Genomic DNA, 19,499 nt, shown 5'->3' with positions numbered 1-19,499 from the left:
TACATATTTAGACAGGGTTTTATATACATGTTGACATTTTAACACAGACTGAAGGGGAGGTAAGCATTGGTTAATTAATGATTCCATACAGTGGTACGCCTTAATTCATTCATTCATTCATTTATTTGCTTTAACTCTCTCCTCTTATTTGATAACCTCTCTCTCCTTCTGAATAGTGAAAACGGTTTGTTTTGCAGTCGTCTCCCTTGTGTCTGGAGCTTTGCTTTCATCTATTATTTTCTCCTGTTGACATTTCACTCTGTCAGCACAGCCAGCGATCATCCTCATTATCCTCCTCCTCAGCTTGCCGTGTCCCAGAGCCACCACCATGGGACTGAAGCCCACAAACACAGAAGCAGAGAAGTGGGCCACAGTCAGCAGCTCCTCCGCATGGTGCCCCCTGTTATGGTTATAGTATGTCACCGCTGCAACTTGCAGGACCCAGCACACCACAAACAGCATCACAAGCAACATAATCACATGACTGGCCTTGCGTTCACTGGACACATGTCTGTCCAGCGCGCCATGCGTGCCTTCCCCTGCCTCGTCTGCCGAGGTGACGACCCGGATGTGTTTGGCCAGCGAGTGCAAGGTAGCCAGGTTGGTGCCCACCATCAGCATCAGGGGAACCACCTCATTGAGGACCAGGGAGGTGGAGGCGAAGGCCGAGCCCTGCTCCTCCGAGGGGAATTCCCACATACAGCCCAGCAGGGGCCTGGTGGTGCAGCTGATCACCATCAGCTCCACCGTGGCATTGCCTTGGACATGTGTGGTGTAAACCAGCGCTGGCAGGGAAAAGGCGAGATTGAGTCCCCAGACAAGCCCCAGAGCCACCCACACCTTCCTCCTCTCATGCTCCTGTGCAAGGGGGCCCATGGCCACATGCTGTCGCTTCAGGGTGGCACAGTGGAAGGCACTGAGGGTCAGAGTGACCCAGCAGCCCACGGCCCGCCACCACACCCACAGCAACATGAAGAGGCGGCACCAGCCCTGGGACAGTGACACGTCCAGACCCAGATCAGACACAAAGATGGGTACCGTGCGGAACAGAGACGTCAGCAGGTTGGCCAGCGACAGGTTCACCAGGATGATGTCAGAGGGAGGGAGCCGACGAGACAAATTTCCAATGGCCGACTGGAACACCTGAGAGAGAGGTAGAGAGAGAGTATAATTAATTATTACACTTAACACTGTGTGATGTCCTCTTAAGCTGATATTCCATGGCTATCGGCAGTTAGGGTTCCATTTCTTTTTTTGATAGTTCTCTCCTCACCACATGGATGACCAGTATGTTTCCCAGGATGCCAGAGAAGACCAGAAACCCAAACAGAATAGCATCTAAAGTGAGGACCTCCGACATCGCATCGTCCTCAGCATGGCGCCACTATTTATTTCTTATTCATTGCATGGATGTGTCTCAACTATCAAGAGTGGTGAGAGCTACTCTCCCTACTCTGTTACTCTACCAGGGTATCCATTGTATATCTGCCTTTATCCTGTTCATTGTGAACTATTTATATAGACACACACTCATACACAAACAAAGCCATACCGTTGCTGACCCAGCTCAGGGTCAATTTACTCCAATAATTTGTCGCCTAGATACCATGCCCTTACCTGCTGCTAAGGCATGCAGATTTTTCACTCCATTGGCCAACTGCAAAAACACACACCTCTTATCAACTCATACCCCACAGACAGGCCACATCTACAAGAAATGTGAGGCTGACTAACACCTGAGACCATAAAGATATACAAATAATTTCAGCTCATTTCAGTGGGTGTCCAGACATGTATTTATTTTTTGCCCTGTTATACACAGCTGGCTGTAAATGGTTAATTCAAACAAATAAAACATGGTGAAATATTCCTATTTTAACAGGGTTATGTTATTGTGTCAGATATCTGTTGGCCCAAACATGTATATTTAGATGTTTGTGTGTTATGTTATAATCCATTCGTTTGTGCCCCATCCCATGAGTGTCTCTACCCCCTCATCGTTAGCTCCCATTGTTCAGATGTAGAGAGGCATCATCACACTAATTTACCCAGCATACCCCAGGGGCTTCCCAGGGATCTTATTAAAACCATCCCATCCACTGATGCTGCAGTATTATTCATTAATCACACTGTTCCTGTCCTCTCCCTTGGCCCTACTAGCTTGCCTATTGTTTCCTTTTGGGAATGGAAATATAATCACTATCTCCAATAACCTTGTCAGTGAACTGCTGAGTCGATTTGATCAGAAATTAAAATGAAATGCTCTCAAATTCAAGATCTTCATATATATGAAGCTTTTTGTGACCATTATATCTGCCAGTAGGTGTTGTTAGACTTGGAGTTGTATTACCTATATGATGATTAGGCTCCTCATCAACACAGCAATCAATGTGTATTTAGATTGTTGTAATCGAGCTCTGGTTATCCATGATCTGATCGTTCTAACGATGATACTATTTTAAAGAGGTTAAAAAGAGGTTGTACAACTAACCAGAAATTAATGTTTCCGAAAAAAATCTTCAGAAGTGTTTGAGTGTGAGCTAAAGAAACCTAGCTCTCTAGAAGGTCTGCCGTTTAACTAGCGCCAGAATATTGTGGAACGTTATAGACCTATTATCAACTATCACCACTTGAGGTCGCTGTAGGTTTGGAAATAGCATCACATCAAAACCAACTACAGCCCTGGGTTACCACTGACAATATTCAAATGTCAGCGTAAGTAACATATACTAATCTCATTAATGTGTTAAAAACTGTTACCAGAGTTAATTGCTGCAAGTTTCATAGTCTTCTACAATACATTTTTTTCCTGAAAATAGGACATTTGTTTTACAGGATAAAGATGCACAAGACAATATCCTCTAATGCATTTCCAATAAACTGCCTTGATAGCATGGACAAAAGACTACACACATCAGCCTTGAAGACTACATACAGCCTAACACCAAATGTGGGAAAGAGGAGAGGGAGGAAGGACGGATGGGTGGAAGGAAGGATGGAAAGGCACAAAAAAGTAACGGAAATGGTGTCATGGAAATTAAGATTGGAGTGGGGATTTGAAATGATGACTCATGATGTAATTGACTGCTGATGACTAGGCTACAAACATTCTGACAGACACACACAAACACATACTTCCTCACAACAACCATCAAAGAAAGGAGTACAAGACTGGGCCAAATGTGATTAAAAAGATAACTGCCGCGGTCCTCGTTCTCGAAAACCCAGACATGTAAGTTATTTTCTCAAATAGCCAAAATGCATCTTACATTGATTTCCGTTACATTAACAATTGTAATCAGCGATGTGACATATTTATTGGTTGGTTTAGTTGTGTGCATAACTAACATTACGTGTATGGATAAACAGATCAAGCATGCGTATCCAAGTGATAGCAGTCTGGCTCATTCTCTAATAGTGTGGATTGTAAACTATCAATCATCCAACTAGGTATATGATTGTTACTGTCTGCTTTTGTTGCAGATTGTTTTCGTGCTCTGCACCGGGGAGAGGCTACACCGCATTGTTGGTGTAAGACTGTTATGGAAGCCACATGCCCCGGTACTTCTCTTTCTCGCCTCGGATCTCCGCTGACAGTAACGGCGCAGTCCACTATCAATTTGCACTAAATACAGTGAGAGTGAACCTGTAAAACGGGAAGACATGAGAGGCCAACCGCGGCTGTCCCTGTTCGCCTTCTCGGCAGTGCTTCTCTGTCTGTGTCGCGCAACAATCGCAGTTTCCAACCAGACACCCGGCGGCCGCGATGCGCAATTACCATCAGCTTCAGCATCTTCATCAGACGAGGGAAGCGAGAAGGACGTGGATGTCTCCCCAAACTCTGGCCAACACCATAACTACGGTATCGATTATTTCAGTAAGAATGAAACTATGAGCACACCAAAGCTGGAGGGGGACCTCAGCTATAGGAATGGCACTTCATCCATCAACACCAGCAGAGGCAATACAGTAACCACTGTGATATCTGGCAGGCCAGACCATGTGCAAGGTGAAACAAGGTGGGTCATGGCCATGGAGGGAGAAGTGGCACCAATATGTGCCTACAGGATAACAGATGGGGGAATCGGGGGGCGGTTGTGTTTTCGACACACACAGCAGGGGTTCAGGTGTCATCATGGAGACTGCCGGACTGTTCCGTCTCCAGGAGGGTCCCTGGTGGCCAACGTTCTGACCAATGGTAGCGTGCTGCTACAGTGGACATACCAAGGTCTGAGGGGAGAGGCTCAAGGGACAACCAAAGGAAACACAGCTAGACATGACCTAGATAAACAAGAGACTAAGACTAGAGGAACAATTGTAGAGGGACAGAAAGAGGCCCCTAGGACAGGGCTTGGGGTAGAGAGCAGGATTTTGATTGCACCACCAAAGAGGGTATTCAGTGGACGACGGGTCAGAAGAGGTGGGTTTGCGCTGAGCTGCTGGTGGAATGGGAGCTACACCCAGTTTGAGTGTGCTGGTCTTCATCTTGGCTCCGGTTGCAGGGACTTCCTGCTGACTGAGCTCCATGAGAACGTCCCCTACCGCATCTGCCTACATCCGCTGGCCTCCACCCTGACCCCACCGCCCCACTCAGGAGGAGCAGGCCAAAGACAGGACCTGGGAGACTGCTTGGAGTTCACCGTCTCACCATTGGGCATGCAGGACATTGTGATCGCCATGACGACAGTGGGAGGAGCCATCTGTGTGATGCTGGTCATCATCTGCCTGTTGGTGGCATACATCACTGAGAACATCATGAGCCCCACGACACAGCACTCACACTCCACATACCACACACACTCTCACCACTAATGTCACTCACGCACGCACACACACACACACATGGGCACACACTTGTATCCTTGTTAAGCAATATCACACAAATGTATTTTACTCCCCTCTAAATCAATACACTAAAAACACATGTATGTAACATACTATGATTGAACAACTACAAACACATAATAGAAATCTCACACAGATTCAGGGCATCGCACCTTACACACGACTAAAATACATCATACCTGTGCAAGCTTGTGGAAGAACGATGAACTAAGCCTCAGAATAGACCACCACACTTTCAAATACTATTAAATACTTTTCAAATGATAGGGCTCAGATAATTACATCTCTGTTTGTGTGTGCATATTTTCCTCTCATGTGTATTTATCTCATTAGCCTTTCTGCTAGTAATCAACGTGTGCTGTGTTAGAGATAGTAAGATGGTAGTCGGTAGGCCTACCTAAGAGTGAAACATTGTCTACAGTTGAGCAGAGGAAAAACAAATGTGTGCCAACCAGTATAAACCAGTATTTCTAAAGATGTATCTATTTTTTTGGAGCCCAGTTATAGATTGGTTATGATTACCTCTGTTAAGTGCCAAATAATAAGTGCAAGCACAGTAGGTAATTTAATTAGTGCTTTCTTCATTTTTACCTCAGAGAGGATTCATTTAATTAATGTCAACAATTAACCCCCAGGCAGCCAAGAATGATTCCTATTGCCATATCTTGTCATGGCTGTAGAGATGGCTGTATGTCATAGACCTTCAACAGGCTGGTCTGCTCTGCAGTCTGCCAAATACTGTACCAAACCTCTATTTTAGGAGGCTCCGTGGAATCAATAAAACACACCGAATATGTGTGTATGTGTACCCGTGTACAGAAAAAGATTATTAATATTTGTATCTATCCGTCCATCCATCCATCCATCGTACAAATAAAATATAGATGCCTATGCCTAGACTGTGTGCAATTAATAACGGATACATGTGGCACAGTTGCAGCCTGTTTTCCAGCATCATCAGGGCTTGAGGACTGGTCGGGTCAGACTGGAGAAGTTTATGTTTCGATGACGTCATGGATGCACCATAAATGGCTTTGGTGTGAAGCCCTGCCCCCATATGACATCAGCTGTAAACCTTGTGGATAAAACTCCCCGTCGCCATTTTAACAGGCTCACAGAAAGAAGGTTATCCGATTGCTTTGACTCATTTATATATACCATGTTGTATTTGGTTGGTTAGTTAAAACGAAGGTCTTGCCTGCAGTCTTTTTGTGATATCTACATTTGTACCACGTTTAAACTAGTTGTGTGTAGTACTTTCTTAACATTCGATTGCTAGTTCTTTCAGAAAAATAGCATTCGCAATGCCGAGCCACCCGCTGCGCGTGGCGGTGGTGTGCTCGAGCAACCAGAACCGCAGCATGGAAGCGCACAACATCCTCAGGTAACATTACTGGAAGACAAACTACGACGACATGCCACGAAGCCGCAACTTTTGATTTTCAGCGGCCTGCTTTTTAAAAAACTTGGTTGAGAGCTCACCCTCCTCCACACAACAATGCAGGCTTGCTACGCCGACCGCAGTCTGTTTGCGGCAAACGACGGGTCGACGCATTTTATTACACTAATATGGCTAACTTCCATATTTTACAAGACACTAGTATGGCTAACTTCTATATTTTACAAGACTGAGACGTATAGGTCTTTATGAAGCTCAACTAATTTTGAGTGTCACACATGGAGAAAGGTCGAATTTATTTTTCCTCGCCGGTTGACTACCCGGAAATAGGGCATTTTTAACTCAGTCGGCATAGCCGTCAGTCACTAGCTGGAAGTAACTAGAACAAACTGGTTAGAACTAGGTAGGCAACGAACCAGTCAATTACCTGAAATTGTAAAAATATGATTAGAAAAAAATTGATACAAATAGTTAGACCTGCCATGCATCACCTAGAATTTACTTTTGACTTTTCATGTTCTGGATTATTCCATGAAAGGATCATAAAGCAATTGTCCCCCAACAGCCTCAAAATGAAATAACTTTTTAGGCAGGGTAACACTAAAATAATACATCTTAAGACTAATTTGTCATTTCACTGAGTTAAAAAACTGATGGAAAGAAAGGTAAGGAGAGCCTATTGGGTAATTACAGAAGATTCCTGCAATATGGCTCTTGTAATGAGAACTTCATTGATGATGACATCCATGCATTTCCCCTGCTGTGGTCTGTATACTTTTTGCATTGTATGTGCTGGTCTGAAAGTAACCATATTTTCCCGTTTCAATCTCTATTTCTTTCCGTCTCTATAGCAAACGTGGCTTTGACGTGCGCTCTTTTGGGACAGGGTCCCATGTGAAGCTACCTGGTCCAGCACCGGACAAGCCCAATGTGTATGACTTCAAAACGACTTATGAACAGATGTACAACGACCTGGTCCGCAAGGACAAGGAGCTGTATCCCCTGCACACTTGCATTCACACACACCTTAAACACAGCCCCATCTCTTGTTTCCTTTCTTCAGTGAGTTATTCTCTTAATATTCACTGGAAATATACCAAATTATATGAATGAAAACATGCAGGGTCACTGAACATGGAGGTGCATGTCAAAGTTTGTGATTTTGTAGTAAAGGATGTCCTTCACTAACCTGATCACAGATCTGTTTGTGTTCTTGCAAACACCGTTGCTGCACTTGTCGAGCCAAACATTAGCATGACATGGGGGTTTGCATGATGGCACATAGACTGGCACCCAGGCTAGTCCTCACATTTTTTTGTGAGATTTATCACATGCTGTCACATTGCTTTTTCTAATGAGTGGGCTGCATGAAAGAGTTCACTTTTGACAGGTTCATGTAAACAAGTATCCATTTATCCTCTATAGCCAGGTAGGTTGTTTCTGGGCCCAGAAACCAGAAGATCTAGGGAATATATCTTGGTCTTTCCATATCAGGACCAGGATGTAGACTAAACAAAACATAAATGCTGGTTTGTTGAGCACTATGTATTTGACCCAACTAGTAGTCTGTGTAGTTTAAATCTTGCATTGTAAATTGGCAAGGGCACTACTGTTGAATGTGAACATTCATTCCTTCTGTGCTGTTTTAGTATATGCTTTCACATGTAAATAATTTAACCCCCTCCTTCCACTACAGGGCTCTCAACCAAACTCCTCAAAAAAATAAATTTGCCATTGAAGCCAAGTTCTTATCTTTGAAAAGGCATCAATTCATATAACAACTCTGGAGCCCACATGGTTCAACCTTAAATGGACTCCTACTGCTACACTTGGGATCTGAATCAAGTGGATAGGTGTAAGCAGGAAGGTGAACATTGGAGCTATTATATTGTAGATGCCAATAAAATCCTATCACATCTACTGAAGTGCATAGCAGGGTAGGGGCTAGCAATCCATTTGGGATTCAGCATAAGACTGAAGTATTTGAGACAGTTCTGTGTTAGAAGGTATGCTCACTTGTGTTTTAGATGTACCCCCCAAACATTTTTTGACGACAGATATCTGCATGCTTGTATAAAAAAAGGGGGGGGATATGTATGAATGGTTAGTGGGAACTTAATAACACTCCTTTCACTTCCCAAGTCCCTATTTTAGGAGTGTACAAGAGTTGACACCCATCCTTACAGTGCAGGCAAAGATTGGAGATCATTTCTGTAATATTTTCTTGACTTCATCTCCCTCTTTCTTCCAAAACCCAGCATATTTTCTCCAAATGTAAAATTGTTCAGGAAGGTGAGGAAGGTGAGTTTATCTAGAATACTGTACTGGTAGTTTATTAGATGCCAGTTACAATAGGTATTTGAAGTTATTCAACTTCCAAAGATAATGTGTTTTTATGAGTTTTGGCCTCTAGAGGGTGTTGTCTAACTGGTGTGTCAATCTGGGACATTTGATATATTTTCATAGATCCCTTGATGTTTGAGGTCTTGTGTGTTGTCTCTCGTCTTGCTGTGTTCCTTGACCCTCAGCACCTCAGATACACGCAGAACGGAATCCTGCACATGTTGGACCGCAACAAGCGGATTAAGTCCCGACCGGAACGCTTCCAGAGCTGTAAGGACCAGTTTGACCTGGTCATCACCTGTGAGGAGAGGGTCTATGACCAAGTGCTGGAGGGTGAGGGGACTGGTGACCAGAAGGGTGGAGGGATTCACATGTCAAGTTATGAACTATTATAAATGGGGTTTAATGCATGTGAAATGCAACAGACATTGAATACACTTCCATGAAAGCATGCATAACTATGAAGTTAGTCTAGCGCTAGGCCACTGTCTACATGTTGATCAACTATCACTACTCTCCCACTCAGACCTGAGCTCTCGGGAGCAGGAGACCTTCACACCGGTTCACGTCATCAACGTGGACATCCAGGACAACCACGAGGAGGCCACACTGGGGGCTTTCCTCATCTGTGAGCTGTGTCAGTGTGTGAGTGTGTCTGCCTGACCCTACGCAGCTACAATCACACAGTTACTTTGTCATAGGGAATGCCAGTTTTTGTTATAGGAACATGGTATAATGGGGAGTCAGAGACTCTGTACTCCTGGGGTACATGGTGGTCTTTTTTTCTACAGTGTTGAATGAGCTCTGCTAGATACATTTGGTGACATACAGTACATGTAATTGAAGATGGTACACAGGGCATTTTGTGGTGTTTGGATGATTGTGTTGAGAGACAGCAGTTGTGCATGAGTTAGTGGTATGTCTCTGATTCTGTTAAACTGGAACTTAAATTGTATTTGATGCATTTGCCTTGCCCAGTGTAGCAGGTGTTGTGTTCAGACTGTCCCTTCTCCCCGTCTCAGATCCAGCACACCGATGACATGGAAAACGAGATGGATGAGCTGCTGCAAGAGTTTGAGGACAAGAGCAACAGGCCTTTCCTCCACACAGTCTGCTTCTACTGATGCGCCTGCTACCAAATCTGCAATATCATACGCCCTCTGACCAAACATGCACGTTTATACACAGACTCATGTACACTTCCGTATGAACTTACTGATTACTTTTCACACAGACCTACACAATGCTCAATCTCTGCTGTTGGTCAGGGCCGAGGGTGAAGGGATGGTTGCTTTCTGCTTCCTCTATTAAGTGGACAGGCTCATCCCTCCTGCTCTGCCTTTCCTCCTTGGGGCCAAGGTGGGTCCAAAGTCCTCCCCCCATTCTATAGTGAAACCACTGACCTGCCTCCCCACAAAGAGAAATGCCTCTTTTGTCAAACATCCTCTACCTCCAAAGGAGGATTTTTGTTGTTGTTCAAGTGTTGCACAGTGATGTGGATTGCAAAGCAACATTGATTTGAGTTCCTTTTAAAGAATGAATATATTTTTTATTTTAAGTATACTTTGTCACATTTACTCTTGATTGTGGAGAGTAGTAGTGTTTACGGGATAGAGTGGAGACGGGTTAGGTATGAATGTGTTTCAGTGTGTGACTGTATCTGAGTGTGTACCAGTAGTTAATTAGGAATTAATCTAAATAGGGGGCTATATAATGAACAACCAAATAGAGACTTCAAGGTTCTCATTTTGCCCTCTTAATTTATGTTATGTATGATTCATATTTAAAAACAAGATTTGCTACCTTTTTTCAGGGAGGAATATTTTTCTTTTGTAAATCAAAAAGAATGAAAACATTGTAATTATTTGCAAGCTGAGGACTCAGTCCATAGTGCCTGAATATTTCTGTATGTACATATGAATGAATAAACATGTCTAGAAAAACATTTGAATAATTGACTGTCCTTTTTAGTGTTGCACATTTTTTTTCAGTTTAGTCAAGTAGCAGAAGCTCTTATTCAGGGAGTACCAGTACCGAGTCGATGTGCAGGGGTACGAGATAATTAAAGTAGCTATGTACATATAGGTAGGGATAAAGTGTCTAGGCAATGGTATAGATAAAGTGAGCTGGAACAGCAGTGTAATTGGTGAGGGTGTGTGAGGCGTCAGTATGCATATGTGTGGACGTTATGTGTGTGTAAGGGAGTATGTAGTGTCAGTGTAAGTATGTGTGTGTGTGTGGGTAGAGTCCACTGTTGTGCATAGTCAGTGCAAGAGTTCATAACATTTAAAAAAAATCAATGCAGGTAGTTGAGGTAGCCATTTGATTAGCTATTTAACAGTCTTATGGCTTGGGGGTAGAAGCTGTTCAGGGTCCTTTTGGTTCCCGACTTGGTGCACTGGTAGCAGAGAGAACAGTCTATGGCTTAGGTGGCTGGAGTCTTTGTCAATTTTTTGGGCCTTCCTCTGATACCACCTGGTATAGAGGTCCTGGATGGCAGGGAGCTCGGCCCCAGTGATATACTGCGCCGTACTCACAACCCTCTGTAGCGTCTTTCAGTCGGGTTCCTTGCAGTTACCTTACCAAGCAGTGATGCAACTGTCGTGCCCTCCACAACTGTGTGGGTGTGTGGACTATGTTAATTCGTTAGTGATGTGGACACTGACGATCTTGACACACTCCACCATAGCCCCATTGATGTGGATGGGGGAGTACTCCCTTTTCCATTTCCTGTAGTTCACGAACAGGCCCTTTGTCTTGTATTTCTCACGTTGAGGGAGAGGTTGTTGTCCTGGCACCACACTGCAAGGTCTCTGACCTCCTATCTATAGGCTGCCTCATCGTCATCAGTGATCAGTCCTACCACCGTTGTGTCACCAGCTCTTTGTGGGTGACAGGGAGTACAGAAGGAGACTAACCACACACCCCTGAGGGGCCCTGTGGTGATGGTCAGCGTGGCGGATGTGTTGTTGCCTACCCTCACCGCCTGGGAGGTGCCCCGTCAAGAAGTCCAGGATCCAGTTGCAGAGGGAGGTGTTTAGTCCCAGGGTCCTGAGCTTAGTAATGAGCTTGGAGGGGATTATGGTGTTGAATGCTGAGCTGTAGTCAATGAACAGCATTCTTCCATAGCTATTAATTTTGTCCAGGTGGGTGAGGGCAGTGTGGAGTGCAATAGAGATTGCATAATCTGTGGATCTGTTGCTTGAGGCAGTATGTGAATTCTAGTGGGTCCAGGGTGTCTGAGATGATGGTGTTGTGAGTCATGACCAGCCTTTCAAAGCATTTCATGGCTATAGATGTGAGTGCTACAGGGTGATATTCATTTAGGCAGGTTACCTTGGTGTTCTTGGGCATGTGGACTATGGTGGTCTGCTTAAAACAAGTTGGTATTACAGACCTGGTAAGGGATAGGCTGAAAATGTCAGTGAAGACACTTGCCAGCTGGTCAGCGCATGCTCTGCGTATGCCTCTCTGCATGCAGTTGGACGATTTTAATCAACAAATGTACCTTGTCAAGGTTCTATAGCCCAATGACAGCATTCATAAAGAATGCAGTGAGAATCAATTGTATCCTCTTCCATCTGCTCATGTCCATATGGCAACATGATACTATGTGTACCATTTCAAATGTGTTTTGCCCTACTAGGCCATTTAATCACTTATCTAAGACATTGTCAGCATGCCCAACTAACATTTTGTTCTGTCCTGATCTTACTCCAATTTCACTGATTAATGATAAGCAATACAATTGTTATATTCAGTGCACAGAAACAATTGAGTGGCTGGGACACAGTGTAGCCTGGCTCACCTTGAATTGCACATGGAACATAATAATGTCAGAGAGTATGATTTGATTGATGCGGCAGTTTGTTCATACTGATAGAGGGAAGGATGGGAGGGCTGCAAGGTCACTGATTTATGGTTAATGCTAAAAGGAAATTCCCCAGAGACAAAGCTAGGGTTAAACTAAAGTGACAGTCCCATATCCTAACCTCCCTTTGTCATCTCTAGTAATATAAATGGATAAATGACTTTGTCCTTGCCATATATGAGCTACAATAGGACTATAGGACCAGGGGTTTTTGTTTGTCATAGGCTATTTAATAAACCTGATTCTGTGACATTTTAGATTTCACGTGACTGGCATACGAAATATGGTGGAAACTCGGACTTCCCATAGCCCATGCTAAACCAATCCAATGTGTTTACATGCGAGGGGAGAACAGAGAACTTTGAGAGTCACTATACAGGCCTTCTGTCTACAAAGCCACACCATCAACAACACAGGTCCAATCTGGCTCATATTGGAGTTGACTGCGGTGCTGTCCACGACCGTGGTGCTGAATCCACATCCGCTGGTCGCGGTGCTGTCCATGTTGCTTATGTGTGCACCCTTATAAGGACACTGTGACACTTGGATTTCCTGCAGGTTTGAGAGTCAGGACAACATTAAGAAAAATAATTTAAATTTGTGACATTCTATTAATCCCTATTGGCCGGGCCTATTGAACGAGCTGGCATTCCCATGGCCCCAATCCACTCAAGCCTCATTCATCTTCCTCTTGCTTGCTTTTCCCTGATAGACATAAGCAATACAGTTAATTTTGTCACAAACGAAGCCTAGCCCCCACAGAATGGTGCGGCATACATTATTTGAATTGCAACGTCAGAGAGAGACAGATAGAGAGAGAGATTGAGAGAGAGATAGAGGTGTACATATCCGTTTATATCAATCGTTGTTTATTAATGTTGAAGCATGCTATCATCATCATTATCATACGCTCAAACCTTGACCTATGAATAGGCGTGCCTAGGCTACTAAACTGCTTCATTTATCTAAAGACAAACGGGCGGAAATTGATACAGCCGTTAAAAAAATGCCTCAGCTAAATAAATACTGGAATGCACAAGGAGGGACCGTTCTTTCTTTCAGCTGCGCCAAAGTAGCACATGTTGGACTATAATAATTTATAGATAGCATGACAGTAAACAAGCAACTGCTAGAGGGAGCTAACACGGAAAACGATTTGATACGAGAAGAAAACATGCATCGATACCTCCTTTCCTAATGCTAGTGGATGCGTCTAGGTAAATAAGCTAGGCTACACCAGGAACAATGTGCAGTGGCGGCGGTCATCATAACAACGCATGGATCGCCACCTCATCCTGCCAGCTTCTGTGTTGCGGTGCTCTGGAATCGCCTAATAACAATCTCATTTCTGACATAGGCTACAGCTTCCACAACGCACCACGCCTCCTCATCATTGAACGCACCTCGATTAACCATCTTCGCCAGTGCACAGTGTGCTTTTCAAAGGGGAGCGAAAGAGAGACTGATCCGCATCTCCTCATGTCGCGGAGAAAGGAACATTGGATAGACGAGGCAAGGATGGGTGGTTTGACACTGATTCTGCATCCATGAGCGCCTTCACTTCCAACAGAGTGTTGTTTTTTGGACCAGGTACCACTGGATAGTTCTGGTGAGAGAGAAAGAAACTGCTGTTAAGAAGTTTGGATGCAAATGGCCACAACCACCATGATCTTTACGATTTTGGGGGCTTCACTTGTGATGGTAAGAACACCGTTATGCACATTCCCGCTCTCCCTTATGTGTAACAATGTAACGTTTTAAAAGCTGTCAAATTGATATTTCAATAAACCTAGACATCAACGTGGCCTAGCTACACGCGGCTACATAATCTATAAACAAACTGTCAATGGAAAACAATTTATCTGGAGTCAGTGAATTTTTAGAATTTACATTTTTGTTTGTCATTAACTTGAGAAGTCTGGCAACATATGGTGTTATGGGAATGTAGCTCGTTTTGTCCCAGTTTACTTCTATGGTTCTTTTCAGGCAGTAGCGTGTCTAACGGACATGAACGCTCTACTAGACCGCTTTCACAACTACATCTTACCACATTTACGAGGGGAGGACCGCGTCTGCCATTGCAACTGTGGAAGGTAAAAACAACTTTTTTTAAATTATGCAATTTAAAGTTGTGCAAAACAAGAGCATGAGTAAACCATTGCTTTGAAACTTCAGGTGATGTATAGTGCACTGTTTATGGCAATGGTCCATCGTCATTTCATGTTGTTTGTTATAGGACAAACATAGTTGACTCCTGTATTTGTTGACTCACCTCAGAGGTTTGATCACTGGTGAACTAGTGATGTAAAGCATCTGAGATAATGTTTTTTCTGCATGTTGTCTAGCTCCTATCACTTTCATCATCTAATTACAGTCTGCACATCAATGATGTATGGAACAGCTGTGACCTATGTTGAACTATGTCCCTGTCCATGATGGAAATTACTCTGGCTCAACATTCCCACAGTGTGACAGAGTCACATTGAAACACAGGTCACCTGTTATGTTTTTAGTCTACTCCTTAGGCCCACATCTTAGTCATCACTGACAGTTTAAATATAATGAAAAACGATTTGTTTGGGGCTTTACAAAAAATGTCACTTCAATCATTTTAATGATACTGAAAACAACTGTATCTGTCGGTGGGTTGAGTTTCCTGTGAACAACATTACTCACTCCTGCAGGCAGCCATACCTCCCCCTCCCTCCCACTCAGACCTGTTATGAGCTATGGGATGTGAGTGAGTGAGTGAGTGAGTGAGTGAGTGAGTGAGTGAGTGAGTGAGTGAGTGAGTGAGTGAGAGAGAGAGATGATTAGACAGTGTAGGAGAGCAGCAGGGAGTATGTCAATAAAGCTTTGTGAATTTAATCATGTGTTTGAGTGAGATAGAGCTGAAGACAGGAAAAAAGAGAGAGGCATTTTGAGACCCAGATATTAATGAGTTATCAGGGTTCTGGATAGCAATATCTTTCACTCTCTCACATGCTTCCTTAGGTTCACTTTTCCCACTTGTTTGTGCACTCCACATCGTCCTTTTTTGTTGCCACATACCTCTCTCCCTTGACCTTTCTGCTCACCTCAACACTCTCTTCTTGCGCTATGGTTTCTCTCTACTGGAAGCGATGCCTGAAGCCCAGTAGGAGAGGGAGTTGGTCCACATGCATCCCCGCACCCCAACTCCCATGGGGCAGCGAGGCCAGCTGTTAGTGATGCGTTTCCTGTGCTGTCCTCCAGCTGCAGCTGTTCACCTCTCAGTGATGGGGCTGACAGCAGCACACCCACCCAACACATCCATCCATCTCACTCACCCAAAGCACTACAGCAAAGCATATGGAACCACACACAGCCTAACCATATACAGTATGCTCTATATATGGTATATCTAATTACTCCCTTATGTAATTGTCTCCCTCAATGCACTTTTTCTTCATTTTCTTTTCTACTTCTTCCTCTCCTCACTCTACCACTCTGTCCTCCCGTCCCTCCTCTCTACTCTCGCTTTCCTCCCTCACCTTTTCCTCCCTTCCCTCTCCACTGTGTCCTGCGTTCCCTCCTTTCTTCTTGCTGTCTCCTCATCTCCCTCCATTGTCTCCTCTTTTCTACTCTCCTCTCCCTGTGTCCCCTCCCTCTGGGCTTCAGGCACCATGTCCACTATGTGATCCCGTACGATGGGGACCAGTCTCTGGTAGACTCGGCAGAGAACTACTTTGTGAGTGATAGCGTGACCAAGCAGGAGCTGGACCTGATGCTGGGGCTGCTGCTGGGCTTCCTCCTCAGCTGGTTACTGCTGTGGCTGGACGGGGTGCTGCACGCTGCCCTCAGGGCCTGGAGGGCCAAACAGCACCATGGTGAGTAAGCAGGTGGAACAACCACACAGGAGGGCTCTGACAGGCAGAGAGACACTTTGTATGGGGAGCTGATACAAAAATGCTGACACAACACTGGAGGAGCTCTGGGTTTAAAAACAGTAGCAGTAGAAAGTTACTAAGGAATACAGATTTATCTTCATGGGGTGGGGGGGAAATAGGATGCTCTTTGGGTGAGTGAGGGAATAGACAGGAGAATAATAGTCTGAAGGTGCAAAGGTATGATCTCTCAACTTTTAAACCTCTTTGGATTAGCTTTGTTTGATGAAAACTGCAGTGTCGTGAGAGCCTCAGTTCCAGAGACTACAGTACAATGTGTAAACCTGTCTACGGTTCGATGGCATTTATGTGTGACTCAGCCATCGACCTACTTTATCACAGTATTCCCCAGCTCGCTGCTGTTTTTCTTTTGATTTTCTATATGTCATTTTAGGTCAGCATTGTTTTCAGGCTTAGGTATGGACAGCAGGATTTTTTTACCCCTCAGATTTCTATATGAAACTGTTGGCACTGATATAGTCATCATACATTCTTCTCATTTAGTCTAGTCACAGTTTTTCCTGTGTGTAGATTTTTCTCTTCATATTTCTATATTCAGTTGTGGGATTAGTATAATTCACACCCGGAGCTGCTTGTCGTGTAGGAAGTGATGGGGGTGGTTGGCAAAGAGGTGCAGAAATGAGTCATATACAGTATAGGGATTCAAAATCATATATTTTCAAATTGATATTTCCTCTCTTGCACACAAGCACACGCTTGCATGTGCCCACAAACAGCATTAATTTTATTGTCCGTAGTTTTAAAACTGTGAGTTCAGAGTAGACCTACTGCAATGTTTCAGTGTCTTGGGATTTCTCTCTCCTCTGTACAGATTCTGAATCCCTCTCCCATGCTTAAAATTCACTATTTCTCTCTCCCTGTCTTTCTCGATTTCTAACTCCCTCCCATCACACCAATCAAATTCATGTAATTTAATTCTCCCCCATCGCCTGTCTCTCCTGTGAAACGTCTGCAGGCTTTATTAGTATGGCGGAGATGTCTCATCCTCTCTCCATCTCTCCTTTCTGCTCTCCACTCACTGCTCTCCGTTTCCCTGCTCTTTTTTCCCTGTCTCTCAGCCCATGGTGTCCTCAGACTTAAATTAGATGAGTCAATTTGGATCACACCTCCATTCTCAGATATAAATACCCCACACCCATGAGCCACACACACATACACAAACTGCACACTCGCACACAAATTAAATGGAGGACAAATCCTTCATCTTTCAATCACACATTTAATGTTGTCTATGTCCCGTCTTCCCGGCCCCCTACTTTCTTTCCTTTACTGTGTCCAGATGTGTTCTCCTGGTCATGGGTTCCCCGCTTCTGTAACCTGAGAGACCTGGGGAGATGGGTGCACCTGAGGAAGCTGGAGGACTCCAGTGGGAACATGGTGCACATTAAGCAGAAGCTGTACCACAATGGACACCCCAGCCCTCGTAACCTCTGAGAGCCATTGCACATTGGACACCCCAGCCCTCGTAACCTCTGAGAGCCATGGCACAACGGCCACCCCATTCCACATCACCTCTGAGAGCAATGGATTGGCTGAGACAGACTGAGACCTGCTGTCAAATGACCAACCAGACTTCAGCCGCATGGGCAACTAAACAATGACTATTCAAGATATACCCTTCAAACCATACTGTTTCTTATGGACACTGGATAGAGCACTTTCTCAAGTGACCCCATGGTCTTTACCCACAGTGCACTCCTCACCCTCCATATTTTATGTAAAAAGATTATAGTTAATGAGAATCCATTTAGGAGGGCGTAAGCAATTTTCCAGAGTGTGTTTGTTTTTAAAAATAGCTATATATATTATATATTTAGTTTTAGAATGTCAATTTTGCTAGAAGTGGGGATAGGGTGTATTCATTATTTTGCTTGGGTTTTGTCAGTTTGTAGAAAAATGTGTTTATTTTGCCTGAAGATGTCAGTTTTGAAATTAGAATATTTATTTTGCTCGAGGTTGTTTATTTTTGACAGGGGTTTGTGTATTGGAAGAGGTACACTATATATGCAAAAGTATGTGGACACCACTTCAAATTAGTGGATTCGGCTATCTCAGCCACACCCATTGCTGATAGGTGTATAAAATCGAACACACAATCTCCATAGACAAATATTGGCAGTAGAGTGGCCTTACTGAAGAGCTCAGTTACTTTCAACGTGGCACCGTCATAAGATGCCACCTTTCCAACAAATCAGTTTGTAAAATGTCGAACACCTTTGGGATTAATTGTAACGCCGACTGTGAGCATGGCCTAATCGCCCAACATCAGTGCCCGAACACACTGATGCTCTTGTGGCTGAGTGGAAGCAAGTCCCCGCACTAATGTTCCAACATCTAGTGGAAAGCCTTCCCAGAAGAGTGGAGGCTGTTATAGTAGCAAAGGGGGACCAACTCCATATTAATACCCATGATTTTGGAATGAGATGTTCGACAAGCAGGTGTCCACATACTTTTGGTCATGTATTGTACTTTGTGTCTATTGTAGAAACTTTTCATGTAAAAACTGTACTAAAAGGGGGCCTAGGGGACAGAATGGAATTATAAATAATTAGGGGTGGGTAAGAGGACGGAAATGCTGCCTGCTTGTCTAACTGTGTGGTGTGTACAGTATATGCAATGTGTTAATATTGAAGAACCATGAGTAAAGGTGTGTGTGTGTGTGTGTGTGTGTGTGTGTGTGTGTGTGTGTGTGTGTGTGTGTGTGTGTGTGTGTGTGTGTGTGTGTGTGTGTGTGTGTGTGTGTGTTTTTTACGGGTTACAGAATTTCTTTGATATTTTGTCCAAAGGGTCATCACCATGGAAACCTGGAGACGAAATTCCAAGACTGAGAGTTTCACTCAGGAGCTCTATATAGTTGACAAAACACTTTACACTGAACAGCCAGTTGTAGAGCGCCTCCATCATGGTAGCTTAGAAAGGCACTTCCTGTGGTATATGTAAGCAATAAGGCCCGAGGGGGTGTGGTATATGGCCAATATACCATGGCTAAGGGCTGTTCATATGCACGACGCAATGCGGAGTGCCTGGACACAGCCCTTAGCCGTTGTGTATTGACCATATACCTCAAACCCCTGAGGTACCTTATTACTATTACTATTATAAACTGGTTACCAAC

General features: G+C 44.1%; 4 protein-coding genes across 4 annotated transcripts; 3 read left to right on the top strand and 1 right to left on the bottom strand.

The window, feature by feature from the left end:
* Positions 1 to 43: 43 nt before the first annotated feature.
* On the bottom strand, positions 44 to 1,360 carry LOC112262927 (olfactory receptor class A-like protein 4). Its single transcript, XM_024438800.2, has 2 exons — positions 1,274 to 1,360; positions 44 to 1,143 (listed from the first exon to the last, which is right to left on the bottom strand). Exons 1-2 carry the CDS (start codon positions 1,358 to 1,360, stop codon positions 145 to 147), a joined length of 1,086 nt encoding a protein of 361 aa, XP_024294568.1. The 3' UTR covers positions 44 to 144.
* A 1,340-nt stretch (positions 1,361 to 2,700) lies between these two features.
* fndc10 (fibronectin type III domain containing 10) lies at positions 2,701 to 5,736 on the top strand. The gene is made up of 2 exons (XM_024378615.2): positions 2,701 to 3,232; positions 3,484 to 5,736. The coding sequence occupies exon 2, from the start codon at positions 3,664 to 3,666 to the stop codon at positions 4,810 to 4,812; it is 1,149 nt and encodes a 382-aa protein (XP_024234383.1). The 5' UTR covers positions 2,701 to 3,232; positions 3,484 to 3,663; the 3' UTR covers positions 4,813 to 5,736.
* A 183-nt stretch (positions 5,737 to 5,919) lies between these two features.
* On the top strand, positions 5,920 to 10,532 carry ssu72 (SSU72 homolog, RNA polymerase II CTD phosphatase). The gene is made up of 5 exons (XM_024378620.2): positions 5,920 to 6,229; positions 7,096 to 7,239; positions 8,781 to 8,920; positions 9,114 to 9,232; positions 9,610 to 10,532. Exons 1-5 carry the CDS (start codon positions 6,150 to 6,152, stop codon positions 9,709 to 9,711), a joined length of 585 nt encoding a protein of 194 aa, XP_024234388.1. The 5' UTR covers positions 5,920 to 6,149; the 3' UTR covers positions 9,712 to 10,532.
* Positions 10,533 to 13,266: 2,734 nt separating this feature from the next.
* On the top strand, positions 13,267 to 18,479 carry LOC112262276 (transmembrane protein 240). Its single transcript, XM_024437964.2, has 4 exons — positions 13,267 to 14,159; positions 14,445 to 14,551; positions 16,098 to 16,306; positions 17,664 to 18,479. Exons 1-4 carry the CDS (start codon positions 14,103 to 14,105, stop codon positions 17,816 to 17,818), a joined length of 528 nt encoding a protein of 175 aa, XP_024293732.1. The 5' UTR covers positions 13,267 to 14,102; the 3' UTR covers positions 17,819 to 18,479.
* Positions 18,480 to 19,499: the final 1,020 nt, after the last annotated feature.

The sequence above is a fragment of the Oncorhynchus tshawytscha genome, linkage group LG02 (assembly GCF_018296145.1).
Source record: "Oncorhynchus tshawytscha isolate Ot180627B linkage group LG02, Otsh_v2.0, whole genome shotgun sequence".
Lineage (NCBI taxonomy): Eukaryota > Metazoa > Chordata > Actinopteri > Salmoniformes > Salmonidae > Oncorhynchus > Oncorhynchus tshawytscha.
This window is presented reverse-complemented; position numbering and strand designations above follow the sequence as displayed.